This window comes from Aulonocara stuartgranti, assembly GCF_965226115.1.
Source record: "Aulonocara stuartgranti genome assembly, chromosome: 23".
NCBI lineage: Eukaryota > Metazoa > Chordata > Actinopteri > Cichliformes > Cichlidae > Aulonocara > Aulonocara stuartgranti.
The window spans coordinates 7,105,457-7,127,597 of record NC_138958.1 but is presented as its reverse complement, the minus strand read 5'-3'; the positions used below and the strand labels follow the sequence as shown (position 1 = coordinate 7,127,597).

The following is a 22,141-nucleotide window of genomic DNA, read 5'->3' as shown; positions in this document are numbered from 1 at the left end:
TAATGTCCTAATATGTCATAATATGGTATTTTATATAAATATACTATATATATATTTTTATATAGAGTTAAGTAATGGATGCTCAGGTATTGGGCTGCTCTAATCATAAAGTTTTTCACTGACATCAGCTTGAATGAGAGCAGTGTCATCTCAGGCACAACTCTTTAAGCTGTAAGCACAGAAGCCCCACCCACCTACTGTTCTAATATTCGGTTTGCAGGGGGCAGCCAATCAGAACAAAGCTGGCTTAACAGAGGAAAAGGAGCTAAAAAAATAGCTTGCTTCTATTCTAGTAGACTCAAAGGTAACACTACAAGAAAACTACTTGGATTAAATGTACTGACTTTTTTAAATCTGAAGTACCCTTTAATACCCCATGTAGTGATGCTGTATTTCCCCAGCCTAAACTCAAGAAAAGCATGAAATTGCATATCCATATACCTCTATCTGGTATAACTGTCACTCTCAGATAAATTGTACAGTACAGATGCAGATAATAACAAAGCAGCTGATGTCCCAGATCTGTGCTGTTGCCCAGTCATAGTGTGTGTTCCTGCTGTTAGACAAAACCACTTGTCCCAACTACTGTTTTCAAGTTCATTTTACCAGCAGACAAAGAGTCCATTTATCTAAGGGGAGGCAGCGAGAGAAGGAGGAGGCAGCGAAGACTAACAGAGAGCGAGGACAGAGAAGAGAAAGACGACTGACAGAAAGACTTTCCAAAACAGCAGATCCTGGAATGTTGGTGGAAGGTGCTACATTGTTCCAAAATATTTGTTGCTCTGTCGGCACGGCAACAGGACAACCGTCGTGTTTATTAGCAAATCCCTACCACGATACCAGCGAGTCCAGAGAAGTAGAGGAAACACCCAGTGAAAAGGAATGACGGCCGTGATAGGGAACAAAAAGTTATCATTAAAAAAAAACGCACACACAACAGGGCTGAACGATAAAAAGAGACAGCCTGTGACTTTCATTGTTGACTTTACATTGGTAAATGCAGGGTGGAAATACCAACATGTTCACATAACCACGTACAGTGGAAGCTACAGGTATCTGTAGCTGCACACAGCTGCAAGTGGAGCAACACATGGCGAACAGAACAAACTATTGTCACTCAACTATGGAGGCCGTTTGCTTCCCTCAGATTCACCCAACTTAGCCTTAAACACACACAAAGGAGGGAAATCTCCCATGTTCTCCCAGTTCTCTGCTGTCTGCTGTCACCATATATGATGATGCATACAGCAAGGTGATCAAATTAGGAAATGTAATGCTCCATTACTAGCGCACACTGTGGAAAGTTAACAATGCAAAAAAGAACAAAATAGATTCTGGGAGTCTTTATCCCTTTGAGAAACAAAAATGATAAATTGAATGCAAAGCTATACAATTTTTCAGTTCAATAAACTGACAGTCTCACGTCTTGATGCGTGCTCAATCATCCAGGTAAGTAAATCTCCAAAAGTTGATTCTGTTCATCTGGACATAGCGTTTTGTAGGAGAAACGTGTTGTCACTCATCCAAGTGACTTCTTCAGTCTCAGCTGACTGCAGGTTTCCCCAATCGTATAATCTGATAACCGTATATAAAATTTGGCACTGATATCATTTGGTTTTGTTAATTTTTATTATTCAATTCAATTCAGTTCAGTTTAATTTTATTTATATAGCACCCGTGAGTGAAGAAGAAACACTCGGTGCATTAAATTCGTTATCTTCTAATGTCTGTAATGCACAGACACACAGATTCCAGTTAATTAGTGCAAACATAATAAAAATGAAAGTAGAGCTTTTGTTCATCCCCACAAGCTCCACGCACTGTAAACACTGGAGGAAAGACTTCTTGGGTGGTCTGCTGGTTAAAAATACTCAAAAAATCAAAAACATGGCCAAGAAGTCCAGATCAGTCATTTGTGAATCCTTTGATTACTCTCTTGACCAATTGTGCTGTAGTTACCAAGATATGTATTTTCATTGAACAGTAATTGTTTAGGAATACAAATAAATATTTAAAAACTGTTATAAAACCAAATTACCATCACACAATAACCAATGGCTGTCTGAGCATTTTAGTAAATCTAATTCATGCAACCAAAGCTACAGAGAAGAAAGTTTCTGCTGCTAAAATTTTGTCCTTCGCCTACAGATTCTCCCTATGATATGCAGAATCTGTTTATATAGAATAAACTGATGAAGATGATAGAAATCAGTGTCAGCACACACTGTAATGATTAAGCTACCACGCCCTTAATCATGCATAATCTTACAAGTTAATACAATTCCAATGACAGACATATAGGGTTCATTAACAGGGAAATTAACTATAGACACCAAAACATTTTCTGTACCTTGTTGTAGACAACATATACACCTTATTCAGTACACCTGATCACCTACTTGCCAATCCAAATATCTAATCTGACAGCAACTCAGTGTATTTGGGCGTGCAGACATTTTTCAAACTGAGCACCAGCAAAGAGCAGAAAGGCAATTTAGATTACTTTGAATGCGACATGGCTGAGAGCATCAGACAGGTTGGTCTGAATATTTCAGAAACTGCTGCTCTACTTGGGTACGATTTCTAACATTTTACAGAGAAAATCAAAGAAAATATCCAGTTCTCTGGGAGAGCACCCATGAAGGTTTGATGTGCTGTGATGGCCTACAGCAGCAGAAGAATACTCCGGTTGCCTCTCCCGTCAACAGAACAGAATAGAAGTTTGGAAAAATGCTTTGATTTCTGCTGCAATATTCTGATGCCACAGTCACAATTTCATGAATCCAACCCACCTGGTATCAACGGTTCAGCCTGCTGGTTGTGGTGTAATAGTGTGGGAGATATTTCCTTGCTTTAATTCAGGGCCCTTAGTACTAATTTCTAGTCTGTGGGAGCTTACCTGGCTTTGGACCTAGCCTCAGAACAACTGCAGATCTTGCCACATCAGTATGACAAGCAACTTATCTAAGATAATACTTACCCTGTCATGTTGCTGTTGCTACTCTGTGTTTTATTATTTATTGTAATTTTGTCTTGTTCCAACTTCGGTGGCTGTTTGCGAAAGTTTACAGTATAGAAACTTACTATCTGCTTTAAAATGCTTATGTTTCTGTTTAAAATAAATTTAAATTGGTGGTCTAGAGTGTCATTTTAATGGACACATGTAAGCCAATATGACTGAAGTATTTGCTACAGTGTTAATACAGCATCGTTAACAGCCAAAGAGCGATCAAAGTCTGAGCCTCCTCCTCTAAAATCATAATGCCACTCAATATTGATCTATGATCAGGTTTCATAGCCGTCTCAGAGGAGTGTTTTGAGAAAGATCTCTATGTGCTGGAGTGTGTTAATGTGCTGGCCTGTACATGTGTGGATCCATGAGAGATAGAGAGAGGAAGATGAAAACAGAGAGAAGAGAGTCTCTTTTTACTGTTGCACATCTCTGGTTTCATAGGAGAGCATTCAGCAAGATAGAGATAGCGTATATTCATATATATATCATATATATATCAGGTAGACCTGAATATAATTTAAACAAAACATTCACTGTGCTCTGAGTAACTCTGTATTTATCTTAAGCTTTTTGACAACCCTGCATTTATGTTCTTTCCTCTTCAGTAAATACAAAAGAACAAACATCCATTCTTCCTTCTTTCACCCACAGGCTAAAACTGCTGCTCAGCTTAAAACAATCGCTCAGTCCTGTCACTTTCTCCCTCCCTCTACCTTCTTCTCCCTCCCCCTTCCCTCTACTTTTTTATTGCCTCTGAAAAGCCAGGCTGGAATAACCAGCAAGTCCAAACACATGCTGACAACCTCCCAGTCACACTTGTACACACAAACAACACACAAATGCAGCCCGAGACATACTAAAACAAAAACACACACGCACCTTGTGCGGTTGGGTAAGGTTCCCCCAGCTTGCAGAGGTAAATGGAGTGGAACAGGTTAGCACTGCTGCCTTATAGTGTCCCACCTGTACAAACACAGTGCCTGATCGTGGCTAAAAAGGCTCACACACAGACACAGACATGGACACGGACACACACTAATAGTGCTCCATCTGGACTGAGGCACTGGTGGGTTTTAATAGCTATCGATCATTTTCCCTGGTGACACACTCACACACTCACCTCCCTGTTACAGGCCAAACAGAGCCAGCTGAGGACTCATACAGGTCCCCAAGAGTATACACAAAGGCACACACTGCACATTTGCACACAACCTAATAATACAGTACCAAAAAGCCCTTGTTTTGGTCTGTGTGTGTGCGTGTGTAAACGTGCGTGGAGAGAAAATGAAAGAGACCTGCTGCGGCTCACTCTGCCTTTCTTTTTAGATGAGGTTATTTAATTTACATAATGAGGCCCAGGCTCACTCTCATAGATTGAATTACTCTGAGACAACAAATAAAAATGAATACAGACAAGCACCCCTACAAACATACAAATCTCAGTATGTAACCCTTTCACTGGAGTTGTTCTTTTGCTTTGGCCGTGGTAAAAGAGCAACTGTAAAGAAAAAGTCAACTCTGAGAACCTGCAGTGTGCCCACCCTCACCCAATGACGTCATCGCACACTTGTGAGTGAGTTACAGTGATCTGAAAGGGTCAAAATGAGGGAGAGCCAATCGATATTCCATATGATTCTGACCAATAAATCTAAGATGTGATTAGTCAGGGTAGTTAGCGACGATTAATTGGCTAAGCTAATAAAGTCCTTTGAGTGTGAGGGTGCCAGAGAGGCTGCTGGGAATCGTGTTGATTTTACGAGCAAATTAATTAAAACGGCGCCTTAAAAATCCCCGTCAAAGTCCGGCATCAAACAGTCATTGTACACTCAGGGAAGGGCAGAACAAAGAGACATCAATCTGGGAGATTCAATGTGTGTCTGAGTGTGTGTAATAATCAAACACAATGATTCCTTCCTTTACTCCATGTTGTAAATCTAGAAAGGAAAGAGGGACATTTGTCATTTAGCACTGTCTTTCCTCTTTCATTATAAAAATTGCTGCCACGGTATCTTATTACCGTGTAAGAGCTATGAGCATGTGTAAAGATGGGTCCACGTGAAAGTGTGCATGCACCCAACATAATTCTCAAATGGTGGTTAAAAAAAAAGCAAGGAGGGGGGTGGGGGGTGGGGGGAGATCTTTTCTAGGATAAAGACGCAGAGGCTAACAAAGGAGAGCATGAGGGGGAAAATGACATTGTTATGGATGATGAACTGTGCCACTGTTTTTGTCTCAGAGCCTCGGTTCAGTTTAAACTTTGTAGTGAAGTTTGTCCACTCTTAAACCAGTAAATTAGCGGTTGGCATCCTTGTGACAGATAACATAAACTTAAATAGCTCAAGTTGATCTATTTTTCAAATTCACTCAGTTACGTCTAATCTAACAATTAAGCATCCATGTGCATTGCAAAATTTGGAAACCAAAACTAGAAATTGTGTTACTTTGAACAATTATGTAAATAAAAGATTAAAATTTTTTCCCCAAATGACCCAAAGTCAGAATTCAGACCTTCTTTTCAACATATTTACCAAAATTGGTGTATTATTAAGGGGAAAGGTCCTGAGAAAATTTTATCTCTCTGAAATTTTTTAGCAAGATCTCAAACTTTGAATGGCTTGTTTTGGGCTATGATCTGTTCACAGTTATCATTTACAAAAGTCCAGGCGAAGCAAATTTCAAAGCCTTCCAAATACGGTGTGTCCTCAACTATATGCTGTGTCTGCCTAACTATCACCGTCGAGACTCCTCTAAGCCTCACAAAATTAAACTGACTAAATAACTGATGCCGGTAAACCAGAAGAGCTGAAGCAACATATTTTTAGGACGCTGGTTCCTCAGTTCATAATGCAAACACGAAACAGTGGAGGTCAAGTTGACGTCTTAAAAAAAAAGTCAGAGCACCCATTTGACAGCAGTAAGCCCCTCAGGAACATTTAGCAGACTCTGTGGTGGTGGTGCACAGTTCTGCCGAGCAGCGACACCTGCACAAATAGAGTGCCACCTTCATGGAAGAATCATCAGAAGAAAAACTTTCCACTATCCACAACCCAAAATTCTCCATCCAGACTTCTGCAAATAAAAGTCTAAACAAACCTGATGCATTCTGAAAAACAGTCCTGTAGACTGATGATGGTAAAATGAAATTTCAGAGGGCGTGCAATGAACGCAAATGTGTTTTGAGGGAAAAGGGGTGCGGAAATGTATAAAAGCAACACCTTTTCAAATCCCGAGGACAGGGCTGCATGGATCGTGCAGTCAGTAGCATGGAATGGAAGGATTAAATTAATCCACAGCAAATCCTGGAGGCAAACATCACAATGCATGTAAAAGCTGAATAGAATGGCTTCTAAAACAACATACAGATCCTAAACATACCTTAAAATAAAGTAAATGACTTTCTCAAGAAGTATAAGCTAAAGTTTCTGACATGATCCTCAAAATCCCAAAGAAACTGTGTATGAAATATTTTAATTGTGTTCATTTTTAACTTCAGTTCCTTTGTAAACCGGGTCCACATGGAGTCTCCAGAGCTGGATCTGTACTCTAAAGCAAATGCTTGCTCTTTCTTTAATCCATTACTTTCAGCTGAATATTTCAGCCATTTGGATCTAAAGTTTAGCTTTCCTTTTCATCTGCATGTTTATCAACTGATTTATCTGCTTGATCAGTGTTTTTGTGCACTTTTACTGCACTCTAATTGTGTGGTTCAGGTGTTATGATGGCCTCAGTCTACAGACCCAGACATTTACACACATACGCCGAATGTGCGAGCTTGCTTACAGTCCAGCAGGACACACACAATCGCCACAGCTGGGTGCTTTTTTCCGTCACATAGCAGCTGAAACAACAATTGTTCTCACAGCGTAAGACCATTGTGTGTGTGCACTGTCTCAAACGCTTCAACAGTCTGTCTCCTTGTCTCTCACTCACCCTGCAAATCTCGAGGGATGCCCAGTTTGACGTAAAGAGCAAAAGTTTCTAAAACGTTTCACTGCTTTTGCACTTGTGCTTTTCTTTCTCACTGTGTGGTGCTTTGGCCAGTGTTTCAGTTTAAGCTACTGATACCAACACAAACACGGAGAGCAGTCTGAGATTTTACTGAAATGAGCTGCTGTAACAATACAATTAGGCCACAGCCTGTTTCCATCACAGGGGAAATCCTGCTGCCTGGTTGGCCACTGATAGGAGTGAGACGAGAGAAAGAGTGAGAGAGGAGGATGAGAATGATAAGAGAAAAGCAAAGTGTGGGGGGATACGTGAGGAGGACATCTGTGATCCAGTCCAGAGGGAAAACAGCGCAGAGGTACCGTAAGAATGTAGGGGGTGAAACATACGAATGAAAGGCCGGAGAGGAAAAGGTTATGATAAAATACACAAATGTTGAGCAAGCAGCAAGGGTTAGTTAACCAGAGGAAAGACGAGGCAACTTAGAAGGCACAATTGTACCACTTCGGGACAGGATGCAGCTGAGCAGGAACAAAGCACTAAGAAAGACAAAAAAAAAAACCAACAAAAAAAAACATGTTTGTGTGACAGTGTTGATTCTTTATCTTGAAAATAAACCCCAGAAGCAGCCAGGAAAGTGTCTCTGGCCTTTGTGTTGCATATAAAACAAAGTGTTTCTGTAAAATCTGTCCTATAAATAAACATCTGTTTTTGTTTTCACATCTGGATTAAATATTACGATGATATCCTATTTTTTTTCACTTAAAAATGTTGATGACCTCTGTTTTGTTTTGCTTCTTTTTCTTTTTTAAATTTACTTATTAACATATTCATGTATTCTTTTAGTGAGCATGAGGAAAATCATATAAGAAACTGTGGATGTTAATCTTTAAATATGCTCAACAATGACTGCAAAAGTGCATGTAAAAATTACAGGTCAAACATTATATATTTTTTATGGTTACCATTATGGCTACTTGATGTTTGCATCCACTGCTGCCTAAATGTCCAGGTCCGGGAACAGCCAACTACGTTCCTGCACAGAAAATCACTTTGGCAAACTACCATGCTGTGGTTACCCCTTTATAACTTTTTATGCATGGCAACCAGGGAAGAAAAGCAGGCCCAATTCATTCATCCAGGCTTCAGTCATATTGAAGCATTTAAGGGTTCTGTATTAAACACCATTTGAAAGTATATAAAACAGAATTCACCAAGGCCTGACTTTTGCCATGGGATTTGACTCTTAAAAGCACTTTAATTTAAATGAGATAATAACTTTAAATGACATCATATGTTTTGCCTTAACTTAATTCGTCTATTCAGGACAATGGGTGAAGCCATACACATGGATCCCTGCTGTCTGGTGGCGACCACAAGAACACTGATTTCTTTTGTGTGTGTGTGTGCTTTAATTTAAATGAAAAGAAGTCATGAATAGATTAATGAGCAAAGATGGATAAATATTTCAGAATGTGCTGGTTGAACATCGTAAGCAGGCATCTAAAGAACTCGTACATATTCTGCTTCCTCTTATTTTGTTACTAGAGTGATTGTTATGAAACTACAAAACAGTGAATGAAACTGACAGAACGTAACATAATAGGAAACACTGCATAAATTTACTTTGCAAAACTCATCTTAAGCGTTTCCTAATGTGTCCCGTCGCCTTAAAGAAAAGCAATTTGTCTCATAACTGAAACAAAATAAGATCTGTTAAGCCAACCAGTTAGATCAGATTATATTTGACTTTATTAATAGCCCGGGTTTGACACATACAACAGTACATAAAGACAACATTAGCAGCCATAAAAAGTCAGACGGTGGTGGTTTTTTATGATCCAGTTCAGCCTCCTTAGGTGCCTCTCTGAGCCAGCTAGCGCCAGGGGACTGATTTACTTGTCACACAAGGGGGACATATTTAGACTGGATGTGCTGGAGAGAGTGTGCAGTAAAGCTGGCAGGGCAGTGGATGACCCAGACAGTGGGAGTGTGGGGGAGACACATAAGACACACCAGTTAACCTCCTGCCATTAAACCAGCTTGATTTCTGACCAAGGGCCATGGGACAATGGAGTGTACTGCACTAATTACACACCCTGACACAGATAATAGGACATATACTTGCTCTTTATGAGAACAAACAGACGTCTGTAGATCTCTTTAACAACTTGCAGTTTTAGCAGAAATAAAAGGTCTTAAATATGGCTTTGCAGTGTGCCGTCTTTGCAGAAGCAAGAGACTTGATTAAAACATGTCTCTTGATGACTGAATCAACAGACAGTTGTCTTGAAATGTCAGACTACTGGTTGATGCCAATCCACCCAGAATGTGCAGTGCTAGGTGGATTGTGACTAAATATGTCTGTGTTTATATTAACCTTTCTTAGGTGTCAAATTTTAACTCCCTCAGCATTTACCGTACACAGTACAGTCACAAGGAAATGCAGGGTGTGTCTATGTGCTAGGTAAGACAAATTATATGGGACCACCAACCCAAGACCACCATAATATTCCGAGACCAATAAGTAAAACGTCACAAAGACTTTCCATCGCAAGTCTGCATATACATGGAAAAATAAGCTGTAATTTGTTCATACAAAAAGGGTTTCGGTGATTTCATCTGTAAGTTTTCAGAATTATCCATGTTTTACTTAAACAAAAACAAAAGAAATGAGGTTAATTACAAAGAAACCTGCAATAAAAAGAGTTCAATTTGTAAAAAATAAAATAAAATAAAAATAATAATCTATATATAACACTTTAAAGCCACCCTATTTTATTATTTTTTAAACAATTTATTTACTTTTATAAAGTAACATAGATAAAATTAAATAAAACTCTACAAACTGATAAAAACAAGAAACAAATACAGGCCTGCTACAAAATATTATGAGTCAGGTGTAACTTTGATTTTTTTGTCTCAAATTCAGCAATATATTCTTTATCATTATTAGTAAACCAGAGCTATTACTGAGTGCATACACCTTTCTTACCCTATATAAAAAGACAAGTATTTAATTTCAAGCAGTTTGAGTGTTGAAGGAAAATATCACTTCTCCACATAGTATCATCTATTTTAAAGTCATAGAAACTTTGAAAAGTTTAGCCTGATGAAATTCATCATATATTATGATTTATTTTTACTTTCGCGTGGTTCTAAACGACTAAATGAAAAGCTTCCATGTGTGCAAAAAACTTTAAGCAAATAAAAAAAAGGCATAAATAAAAGTAACAGTAAAAGTTAGCAGATGAGTATTTGGGCTGGTTCACAACAAAATCATCGTAATAAGAGAGACTGAGGTCTGGACGCGCTGCTCTGATCGCTGCCTGTCCCGCCACTGACAGTAAAGCGGGTAACCAAATATTCAAAAACAATACGTCATCCCACAATGCAGCGCGCTTACGTTCTCCTTTACAGCATTACCTCATCCCACAATCCACCGCGAGATTAAGAATCTTCTGGGTGGTGGTCGTCTAGGCAACGCGCCTTATCGGAGGACTCAGCCCCGCCTCAGAGACACGCCCCTCAGCCAATGGGAGAGCCCCGTCATGACATCATGGTTATTTTTAGAGAGGCAGCGGCAGCAGATAAGGTTTGCCTCCACGCTGGACCGCTCAGAGTATACACACACGCAAGCGGTGAGCACACCGGAGACGCTCGGTGGCTGACAGGAAAAGTTAGAGCCGCGAGGCGCTTTTCATTCACGGACTCAATATAAGTCTGGATACTTTGACAAAAGCTTTGTGAACAATTTCCACTCAACATAGAACAACCGACCATCGCTTGGTGAAAGAAGTAAGTTCTGATTCCTGTGTCGAGAAAAGTGCGCTCTCAAAGTTTGGAAGTTTTTACGCACAGAGAGGACGTTTGGAAACCAGTGTTTTCCTCCTCGGTAACCAGGAAGAAGAGAAGGGGGGACGGAAAGCTGTTTTTGTAGAAGACTGTGTAGCTACATTCGGTTTTTGTTTTATTTTTTCTTCTATGTATACCAAGATGGAAACTACTTTCTATGACGACTCACTCAACGCTTTCTCCCAGCACGACAACGCCGGCTACGGATACAGCAACCCCAAAGCGCTGAAACACAACATGACACTGAACCTCACCGACCCGCCGAGCGCTCTGAAACCTCACCTCCGCGCCAAAGCTGGCGACATCCTCACCTCCCCCGACGTGGGTTTGCTGAAGCTGGCCTCTCCGGAGCTGGAGAGGCTGATCATCCAGTCCAGCAACGGACTCATCACCACCACGCCGACCCCGACCCAGTTCCTGTGCCCCAAGAATGTCACTGACGAGCAGGAGGGCTTCGCGGAGGGGTTTGTGCGCGCCCTGGCTGAGCTCCACCACCAGAACATGCCGGGCACAACAAACGTGAGTGTCACCTCGACTCCACCGGCAACTGTCAACACTGCGCTGCCGCCTGTTTCATCTGTTGCCGGTGCCACCGTATACAACAACAATGCTGCCATGCGCTCTGAGTCGCCGGTTTATGAGGACTTGAACACTTTCAACCCGGCCATCAGTACCGTGTCGGCACCAAACTACACCACCTCAGCCCCCACTATGTCCTTCTCTGCTGCCCCGCCTCAGCTTCCCATCTACGGCCAGCCTTCCCCTGCCCAGCTCCCCCGGCTCACTGCGCTCAAAGAGGAGCCCCAAACCGTGCCCGAGATGCCAGGGGAGACCCCTCCTCTTTCTCCAATCGATATGGAGAGTCAGGAGCGCATCAAGGCTGAGAGAAAGCGGATGAGAAACCGCATCGCTGCCTCCAAATGCCGGAAGAGGAAGCTGGAGCGGATCTCAAGGCTGGAGGAGAAAGTGAAGACCCTAAAGTCACAGAACTCCGAGCTCGCATCCACCGCCAACATGTTGCGCGAGCAGGTGGCCCAGCTGAAGCAGAAGGTGATGAACCACGTAAACAGCGGGTGCCAGCTTATGTTAACGCAGCAGCTCCAGACCTTCTGAGGTGGTGTCAGCGACAGAGGAGAGAGAGAAAAGACTGTAGTTGAAAGAATAGGACGCTTCCTGTGGTAGTGAGTGTCTGCGACTCCCGAAATCGTTCCGGTATTTGGGATGATGTGGCGCGACACTGGCGGGACCGGGGACGGTACCAAACTGAGTGCCACGCGCTCCCCAGTGGCGCGTCCTAGAGATGGGCTCAGGACTGTGACAATAGCCATGAACCAGAAGGGACATGGCAACAGGCAGAAACCCCTTCTGTTTCTGTGTCGTGCTGTTTTTCTTTACAGAACTGGACAGGACTGACGTTTTCTTGATTTACACCGAGCCCTGCATGGACTTCATCATGACCATCAATGGAAAAACTCAGTATTAGAGGATTTTTTTTTTTTTAAATCACACGCAATACAGACTTTTCTTGCTGTAGCCATAATTAATGGCCTCACTTTTTAGGCGTGTTGGTCAACTCTAAACGGCTGAAAAGTTGCAACAAATGCTGCCTGACTCATGAGTTAAAGTACAATGTACATTTTTTTCTTAATTGTAAGAAATTAAGTTAGAAAAGCTTCAAGATTTACTTGTTTTTTTCTAAAGCTGTTAATGGGGTTTCACTCATTGTTATATGTATATAAGATCAACTTGGAGTACTTATGTTTACCATTTGTAATAAGAATACTGTATAATTTTTTATGTTTGTTTTCTGAGCACTTAAGAAATTAATCAATATTTAAGAAAATAAACCAGATAAAATGAAGCAACATCGCCTCTGTGTACTTGTAAGAGTGTGACATAAAAAGTGGGTGTGCCACGAAGAAGTCAAACAATAAAACATGTTGCAACATGTTGTAAGAGCTGCTAGTGCTGAGTACCTCAAGCTAAATTCCATTAGTACTGGTATTGATTGAAGCTGAGTGATTGTGTTTCAGCTGGCAGGCCGGGCTCACTTACTCCTGATGGAGGCCAGTTCTGCAAATTGGGGTTGTAGAGTTTGCGATCTCCACTTTTGTGTCTCAGCTCACACAGGCTCAGAAGAAGAAAAGTGTAACTGCCCTATAAAGTCTCCCATTGCTTTGAGCAATAAGTAACATTTTCACATCATGTAACACTCAGTCACAATAGGCTAAGGTGTGCAACCCTTAATTAAGAAATCTGGAACTGATTTGATTAATACGACATCTCCCTTGCTATTTCATCATTCAGTTATTCACCATTGCTCTGTCCTTTTTTGTAAGTATTCAAAAAGGTTTCAGCATGTCAAAGAAAAAAAAGAAGTGTTAGGTTCTGAAGTGCAAATCTCTGTATGGGATAAATTAATACAATAAACTGTGGCTTGGTGGGATTATGTATATATATGGTGAGTCTTTTTTTTTAATCACATAGTCATCTTTCAGTCAGTACCAGCTAAAAGAACAAACAATAACCCAAACAAAGGCTTTGTGGTGATGGCTTTAACCACAAGAAAAAAGAAAATACAAGCCTGGAGCTCAGTATCTCAAAGTGCTGAATATTCTTTAACTTATTTACGGTACAGCAATGTGGGCCTATAAATATGTTATGAGCACTTTTGAAATAAATTGGGATTTTTTTTGGGGGGGGGATGTCAAATTTTTCACTTATAAAAAAACAGGCGTAAATTTTTTTTCTTGATGTCTTCACTAAACCCAGCAATTAAAGTGAGTCTCGTTCATGCTTACGCAGCAGGTGCAGCTCAGGCGTGGCCTACAGCAGATAAAAGGAGTGGGCTTTCAAATACTGCTGGACATCAGCACGTGTGCTGCTCTTAATGAAACACTGGAGGGCGACATACATTGGGGTGGATTACCGGTGAAATTGCCTGAAGTGCTCGAAATCTCCACAGATCTGTTGCAATTTATATCGGGTTATCAGATATTAATTTTTGTGGAAATTAATAGAGACTGTCATATAGAGTGTAAATAAAACAGAACGGGTTGTTGACTGAAAACCTAACGAAGTCTCTGACACACTGTGATGCTAAGGCTGACAGAATATTAAATGTTCTCTTTCTTTTCAATCTTTATATTTTCCGATTTTATTTTTTGTTTGCTTTTTAATTCTTTTATATACAAACAAACATCAAATATCTTTATAACACAACCTGTTTGAACACGTCAAATAAGGGAATTCAGGTGTTGTCTTTGTTTTAATTGTTTGTATTATTTTTCCTTAATAGAGACAATCTCTGTGGGAGACATATCCAAATAGACACTTTTCTCCCTTTCCCTTTAATTATTCCTTCAGGAATCCCGATTTCTCTACAAATCTGCTCTGATTTCTCAAACTTGGGGCATTGTGACATCATTCCGGAAAGCAGTGCCCTCCCCTGCCATATAAGGAGAGGGAACGCTCGGAAGACCCACGTCAGGACCGAGGAGGCGTTTATTACGGGAAGTGAATCGACTGACTACATAATCTCCTCTTTGCATAATACGATGTGTCCTGAGACGTAATCTAAAGAATAGACCGGACTTAATTAAACAGGCAAATCCATCAAATGACTCCAAGGGCGACTAAAAGCAGACGTCTAGATGTTAAATATCAGGAGATCATAATAAAAACAAACGTTCTTTAACAAAATCCGCATTCTGTAGAATAGTTCACTAACAGCTCACATAAATGATAATAGGAACAATAGAACAGAAATAATATGTTGATCGATCTAGTTGCTTGGTATCCAGGCTATTTTATACCTAAACTTCCCCACATTCAAAGGGGGCATATGTATATTTTTACTAAAGAAGTTTACATGTATTTGAAAATTAAAGTTACTTCGCAAATGTTTGCATTATAGTACAGGCTTCAGCCACTCCCTTAGTCACACTATAGAGTCTTTAATTTACGCATCTAATCTATAAAATAAAATGGATTGTTATACAAAAACATGCTGCTTCATGCTAATAAATACTGTTAGACTGTCTCCATGAGACTTTATGCAGCAGCATTCTGCTGCATAAAGTCTAACTGTACTTGTATTGGGGGAGTTTCTTTCAGGGTATAAAACTTCTGCTAATTTTACTCATAAATATTATTAATAGCTCTATATCTCTTCATCAAATGATAAAAGGAAATCAAAAGTTGTCATTATTATATATCAAACCGATTTTGACATTTAGGCCAAGAGTGATTCAGACATAAGGGAGAATCTTTCTTCTCCCCCACACACCATTATCTATTTTATCGCTTTCACAAACATGCAAAACAATGTTATTTTTACACAGCTATTATTCTTGTCACCTCTTACTAATACAATACTAATACAATAATTTCACAGTGATTGAGGATTGAAGTGCTATTACTAGATAAAACAATTAACTGCATCTAATGGAAACTTGACCGCGTAATTGCACAAAGGTCAGGTTGAGCCGGCTGAATCTGTACAGTGAAAGGCTTCTGTCTGTTGTAGTTGCTATGGGCGGGGTATTTTACTAAGCAATATGGTACAAAATACACAAACAGAAATCAGAACAACAAATTCTAACAACTGTGGCGCATGAAGGCTGAAGGAACATTTTTTTATTTTCCTGCAAATTTAAAATGTGGAATAATGTCAAAGGTTTTGAAAGCCATGCAGCATCAAATTCTAAGAACCCTTATGCCGTGGATGTGATCCGGACAAAGAGAAGGGATTTGGTTTATGGTATCTCACATACTGAGGATCTCCTGAATCTTTTGGTTGCAGAGGGGGTTATGACAACAGCAAGGAGATCTATTGTTTTGTCCATCAGGACCCATAAAGATCAGAACTCCAGGGTCCTGGACATCCTGGAGGCCAGAGGTGAACGAGCATGTCGGAAATTCTTCCATCCGTGTCTTATGCTGGCAGAACCTGAACTATACCAGCGAATCAAGACCTATGTAAGGAGTATGAACGAGCAAGTTCAAGATAACAGGAGACAGCTGATTGGGTATTTGCTGGAGAGAGATTGTGAATGGGGGGGAAAATTAACAGATCAAACTGGAACCCAGAGAACTTATACTAAAAGGATTAAAAAAGGATCTAGTGTTACAAAGAAAGGAAGTGGTACCATAGTACTTGCAACATCAGAGCATACACCAGCTCAAAGTAAACCAGAAAGCCTCATTTACATGGCTGCTAGAAAAGGGGATCTCTTATTACTTGAGGAGCTGTTAAAAGACAGTGATATCAACACTGTCAATTCTTCCAAAGAAACTCTATTACATGTAGCTGCAGAAAATGGGCATTTATCCATCGCTGAGCTCTTGATTCAAAAAGGGGCTAGATTGGACCTCCAGAATGACGCTGGCCACACAGCTCTTCACAGAGCAGCCAGCAGAGGGCACACAGAGCTCATGAAGACCCTAGTGAAGGCTGGGGCCCCTATACATACTCTGGATTTGAAAGGCAAAACTCCCATTCACCTGGCAGCAGAAAATAGGCATCTGAAATCTGTAAAACTCCTGGTGGAGGAGGAAGCCAGGCAGTCTGAAAGTCACAGACAGAATATGTTTCTGCACATGGCTGCCATGGAAGATGATTGGAGGTTGGCTGAGTTGCTGTTGCAGAGCGGGGCCACTGTTGATGCCTTAAACAGCCATAACAAAGCAGCTCTGTTTTATGCAGTCAAGGAGAGCAATGAGAAAACAATGACTGTCCTTCTCAATGCAGGGGCTAAAGCTGACTATGATGTCATATATGAAGCCATTAATCTTCATCAAGAATCAATTCTCCAGCTGTTGCTTGGTGAGTTTGGTCCAGTTCTATTTCAATTCATTGCTTTGTTTTTGAGATGTTACACAAATACAGAATAAACCTGCAAAACATCCAAGCTCACGGTCAGTTTTGTTCAAACCACAGCTAATGCCAGAGGAGTCCTGAACAAAGATGCCCTGGGCTCTGCTCTCTTTTCAGCTGTTCGAATGAACTTTGATGGTGCGGTGAGTGCACTGATAGACAGTGGAGCAGATGTGAACATGCGCGACGGTCGCAGATATACGCCTCTCCTACTGTCAGCTGAGCTGGGACACTCAGAAGTCTTCAGGTGACCTCTTTCAAAATAAATTCAGTGGCAATAAAGTAGCCCCCGTAGGCCTTCACACTCACACTCAAGAGCATTTCAACAAAATCAATCATATCATTGTGGGAATCACGTAATTATGTAGTTTACTTAAAGAACATACTAGAATAAGAAGAACACTGTCTAACTACCTTTATAAAATCCACCCTGCCTCATAAATGTTTATATTCACAAATATAATTTATGTATATGTTAAAAAAAAATAGCAGTGAGATATTTGTGGCACCAGATGCTGGTCCAAGTCAAATAGCAGAATAAAATCACGACTGTACAGGCGCAATGACACAAATGGGTTTAGAAAAGGCAAAATGCTCATCATTGTCCTTCTATAAAAAATATGTATTTTCCATGTTTGTTTCTAATTTTATATATATCATCATTTATGTTGTGTTGTACATATTTGGTGCAGAGCATATGCATCTATTTTAACTGTCCCTTTTCTGTATTTTTTTTAGCAGCTAAGCCAAATATGTAATATCTTACATTTTGGCTTTTTTTATTCTAGTGTTCTCCTAGCAAAAAATGCAAAACTGGATGCTACTTTATCTGACCTCTCTTCAGCATTGCACTTGGCTGCTCGCAGTGGTAGCAAGCCCATAGTGCACACACTGCTAGAAAAAGGACTGGACCCAAACATTAAGGGAGCTAAAGGCCACACCCCTCTCCACCTGGCAGCTCAATGTGATGGGCCTGACATAACTGGTCTGCTGTTAAAAGGTGGAGCACAGGTAATTGTCAAAGCATTAACGGTTGCTATCAGTTCTGTAGATTTTCAGTATATTAATGCAAAGTTGTGTGTCATTGCTATAGGTAAATGTAGTAGGCCAGGATGGTCTGACCCCTCTGCATATAGCCAGCATGCAGGGTCACACAGACACAGTGATCCAACTTCTTCATAACAAGGCAGAACCTGGAGTCAAAGACCGGCTGGGGAGGACAGCCCTGCACTGGGCAGCCTTTTCCCAGGTAGATAGTTGTGTGGTGGACTTGCTGCTGTCAGCCAAAGCTGACCCAGATGCCACTGATAATGAGAAAAAAACTCCCCTCCACCTGGCTGCTATGGAGGGAAAAGTAGACGTGGCGATTTCACTGCTTTCCCACAGGGCAAAGAGGCGAGCTAGAGACATGGATGGCTCCACTCCTCTTCATTACGCAGCAGCTGGTGGGCACAGTGTGGTTACAGCCCTTCTTCAGCCGCTCAACAATAAGGGGACTGAAGACAGGAATGCATGGAGGAAAACACCACTTCATGCTGCAGCTGAGAAGGGACATGATAGTGTAGCTCTGCGGCTCCTGGAAGCTGGGGCCAAGATAAATGCTACAGATCACAATAAAGACACACCTCTGCACTGTGCTGCACGTGGTGGACACCACAAAGTAATGAAAATACTTGTAAACTGGGGACAAGCTGGAAATGTAGGATGGAGGAATAAAGCCAATCTGCAGGCTAAAAATAATATAGGGAAGACACCATTGCAAGTTGCAGAAACTAAACACACACCAGAGCATGAGAACACTGCAATTTTACTCAAGAGGAAGATGTTTCTTATGAAGTAAGCATCATAATTTGTGAACGATGTTGATCCAAGCACTTTGCAACTTGTTCTCTAGTGTGTGTCTTTCTCTTATTTTTGGTTATATTTTTCTCGTTTTGCATATATCGCTCTTGATTCATTGTATTTCTTCCTGTTTGCTATGTATTCTTGCAGTCAACTGTTCATATTTTATTCTTAGGCATGCACCTAAAGGTCGATTATTTTTTGCTCTTCTACTTTCATCCAGATTAAAATGAAACTCAGACTTTTCCTAGCACCTTCTACCGAATACACCTTCGGCTAAGCTGACTGATACCTTTTTGTGGTGAAGCATTAAAAAAAATCTAACCATTGCTTCTTTTTGCCCACCTGTGGTTTTAGAGTTAGTCACTTCAACGACCATACAGGAAAGTATGTTGATAGCATCTAGCCCCGCTTACACCTTTGCAGATCCTCTTTAAAGGTTATGCAAATTGTATGCAAGCCTGGGTTTGCAAGCGTTGGGTCAAACTCCAAGCACAGAAAGACAGCAGTGCTTGGTGACAGCTATTTTGAACCACATCCTTCATAAGAATAGAGCACATGGCAAGCTGAATAACGATTTTATTCCTCCATTTATTTATTTTTATTTCAGTTTGTTGTTGTTTTTTTTGGACAAGTAAAGGTCTAATGTCTGTATATGGAGGTGGCCTACTTGAACAATACTCTATAAAAATATCATTTGACGTAATAGGAAAACCCAAGCTTTTGGCCTCAGAAGCTATGATTGTCCCCTTTAGCAAGAATGAGTTCTGGTACATGGTTCCATCAATTAGGGCAAGTCTTTCAGGTCCTGAAGCAGTAAAGCAGCCTCAGACCATCACATTACTACTGTTAAAGTTTAGTTCAAGCCAGCTTTAATGGGACTCAAACTCAAAAAAAATATTAATTTTATTTTGCAATAGCTTTTTGCAGTAAGAGAAGAAAAGAAAAATTAGTGATGAAAAAGTTGGTACACCCATGCACTTGGGCTAAATGAAATATGAATCAAAGGTCCTCATAAGGTGCCAGTGATTTGGGCCTCCTTAGGAAGAGGCTGGTGAAGCTGCTGAGAGTCTGGGGTAGTGTGATGCCAAGACCTACAGAGCTCTCCGAGGCCTTTAGAAAAGGACTGCAGAATATCTAAGATAATAAAAAAAGATTAACTTAAGTCACAATAGTCTATCTATTGCCTTTCAAATAATTTGTATTGGTTGATGGAGTCAAAGCAAACCAATTTTAGAGAATATTATTTGCAAATGACACAATTTAGCTTTGGTTCTCGTCCCTTGCACAGTTTGTGCATTTTCTAATCTGGTAATGTTTGCTGTTTCTCCATAGATATTTTGTTTAGCTTCTGCTCCCCCCATCCACCCAGGGAAGAGAATAGAGGGTATTCCTCTGTATACCATGTTTAGCTTGGAGCATAAAGTTCCCTGAAGACTGCCGAATTGGTCCACTATAAGTAATGTTGAACTAAACTTAATAGTTGACAGTAATGCAAACCCCTGGAAGTTATTTCTGCTTGGAAATATTAGTTTCTGATGCCAAGATATTTTTGTTATATCAAAATATATAAGCTATGTAGGTATAACTTAAGCATACCTAACTCTTTTTCTACTGACACTAAATTAATCCATCTCTAAATCTAAAAAAAAAAAAAAAAAAGCAGGAAGGAAGTGTTATGATATCTGCAACTTTAGGTTGTTGTTGAAAACAAGTGGTTTGTTGTTGACACAAGAAGTGACACGGGCATTCTTCACTTCAGTAAAAATACAGATACTTGTGTTAAGAAAAATACTCCAGTCATAGTACTGAAGTACTCATTCAACTTATTTACTCAAATAAAAGTAAAAAAAAGAAGAAGTTCAGGCTCTGAAATGTACTGAAAGTAAAAAAGTAAAAAGTACCCTTTTGTAGAACTTTGTGCAAAGCTAACTGAACCTCATGCTGTAACATAATAAAATAATATCCATCCATTCGCTTCCGCTTATCCTTTTCACTGGAGCCTATCCCAGCTGTCATGGGGCAAGAGGCAGGGTACACCCTGGACAGGTCACCAGTCTGTCACAGGGCTAACACACAGAGACAGACAACCATTCGCACTCACACTCCCGCCTTCATACCTATAGACAATTTGGATTAATCAATTAACCTATCCCCACAAACTGCATGTCTTTGGACGGTGGGAGGAAGCCAGAGTACCCGGAGGGAGCCAGAAAAATGATTACAGCCAGGGATGAAGGTGGGGAACAGGTGGGGAGAGAGCAGTTTTAGTGGCTCAGCATGGGGAAGGATCACAACTCACAATCATTTCTAATGCGAGCTCCAGTAGGTTTTTTTGCAGTTATGCTGCTGCTTTTTGTGGATTTGCACAGCTGAATTCATGTAAGATGTAAGCACGTTTCCCATGCTATGTTGCCGGAGCTCCATCCCGAACACTGGCAGCATTCTGTTTATACTGTCTTTACAAGACAGCATACAGCTGGTATAAGGGTTAACTTCAGTGAAGGAATCTAATCATCAGCTTACATTCAAATACATTTCTGCTACTCTTGATGTATCCTAACTCCCACCTTGAACAGCTCAGTGCTATAGATTCACCACAATATGGCAAACTAACCTGTTTACCCTGCACTAAACTGCTGAGAATTTGAATAATCCAAAGGTGATTGTGGCGGAGGCGTGGCCCCGGGCGCAGCTGCAGGGGAGGAGTGGAGCGGAAGGCTCAACGGGGCGGCGCCGCGAGGCTGGTAAGAACAGCTGATATTGTTTATGGACTAATGATGGTCTCCTCCGCTGTGTTTATAGTGAGACGAGGAGGAGCGGCCAGGAGAGATCAGCTGGGCTCGAGCTGTCAGACGGTGCGACTGAGTCAGCTGTCAAAATACAAATATATCAATAAACGTGGAAGTTGGCTATACCTGCCTGTGTGTGCGTGTGTCTGTGCTGGGTGTACTCTACAGTGATATAGCTTAGTTTGTTTTTAAGGATGTTTCACAATAGAAAAAAAATAACTTCACATCATATACAGATCCAATATTTGATTTAAAAATGAAGACATTACAAAACACACTGAGCAATCCTTGCTTTTATATATAAACTCTCTTCTTCTGCTCCTTCTTGTTTTATCTGTCTTTATCTCTGAATTAAGTTATCTTTCATTCTTTTCTCTTTCTGGGAAATGCAGCAGCTCGACCTTTAGTTAGAAGACACATTATGTGGAAAAATTGCACACAAACAGCTTCTGTATTTGCTGATATTATGGAAATAAATCATCATCCACTTTGGTTGGTTTTCTTCTGTGGTCTTTCAGCCCCTTTAGTGTTGCTGAGCTGGTCAGTGCAGTCATTCATTCATTTTAACAATGCACCAGATTGTTTATTCGTCCACTTCCAGCGCTGTTGCTCTCTCTCTGTTTATTTGGAGTTTTCAGCCTAATGATGGCCACAGCATGGCTTGCATTAACAACTCTTTTGGGTCTCACATTTAAAATGACAATGACATAATTACAGTGAAAATCCATAAAATACAAATTCAACACCTCAACTTCAGATAGTAAGTCGCTACTTATTTGCAATATGTTTCTTGGGAAATATTACTTTTTTAGGGCC

At 40.6% G+C, this 22,141-nt stretch overlaps 2 protein-coding genes across 2 annotated transcripts; both read left to right on the top strand.

Annotated features, from left to right (window-relative positions):
• The first annotated feature begins 10,540 nt into the window (after window positions 1–10,540).
• On the top strand, window positions 10,541–13,268 carry jun (Jun proto-oncogene, AP-1 transcription factor subunit). Its single transcript, XM_082524189.1, has one exon. The coding sequence runs from the start codon at window positions 10,943–10,945 to the stop codon at window positions 11,924–11,926; it is 984 nt and encodes a 327-aa protein (XP_082380315.1). The 5' UTR covers window positions 10,541–10,942; the 3' UTR covers window positions 11,927–13,268.
• Window positions 13,269–14,978: 1,710 nt separating this feature from the next.
• Window positions 14,979–18,926, top strand: caiap (CARD- and ANK-containing Inflammasome Adaptor Protein). Its single transcript, XM_082523935.1, has 4 exons — window positions 14,979–16,640; window positions 16,755–16,938; window positions 17,480–17,702; window positions 17,785–18,926. Exons 1-4 carry the CDS (start codon window positions 15,473–15,475, stop codon window positions 18,529–18,531), a joined length of 2,322 nt encoding a protein of 773 aa, XP_082380061.1. The 5' UTR covers window positions 14,979–15,472; the 3' UTR covers window positions 18,532–18,926.
• The last annotated feature ends 3,215 nt before the right edge of the window (window positions 18,927–22,141 follow it).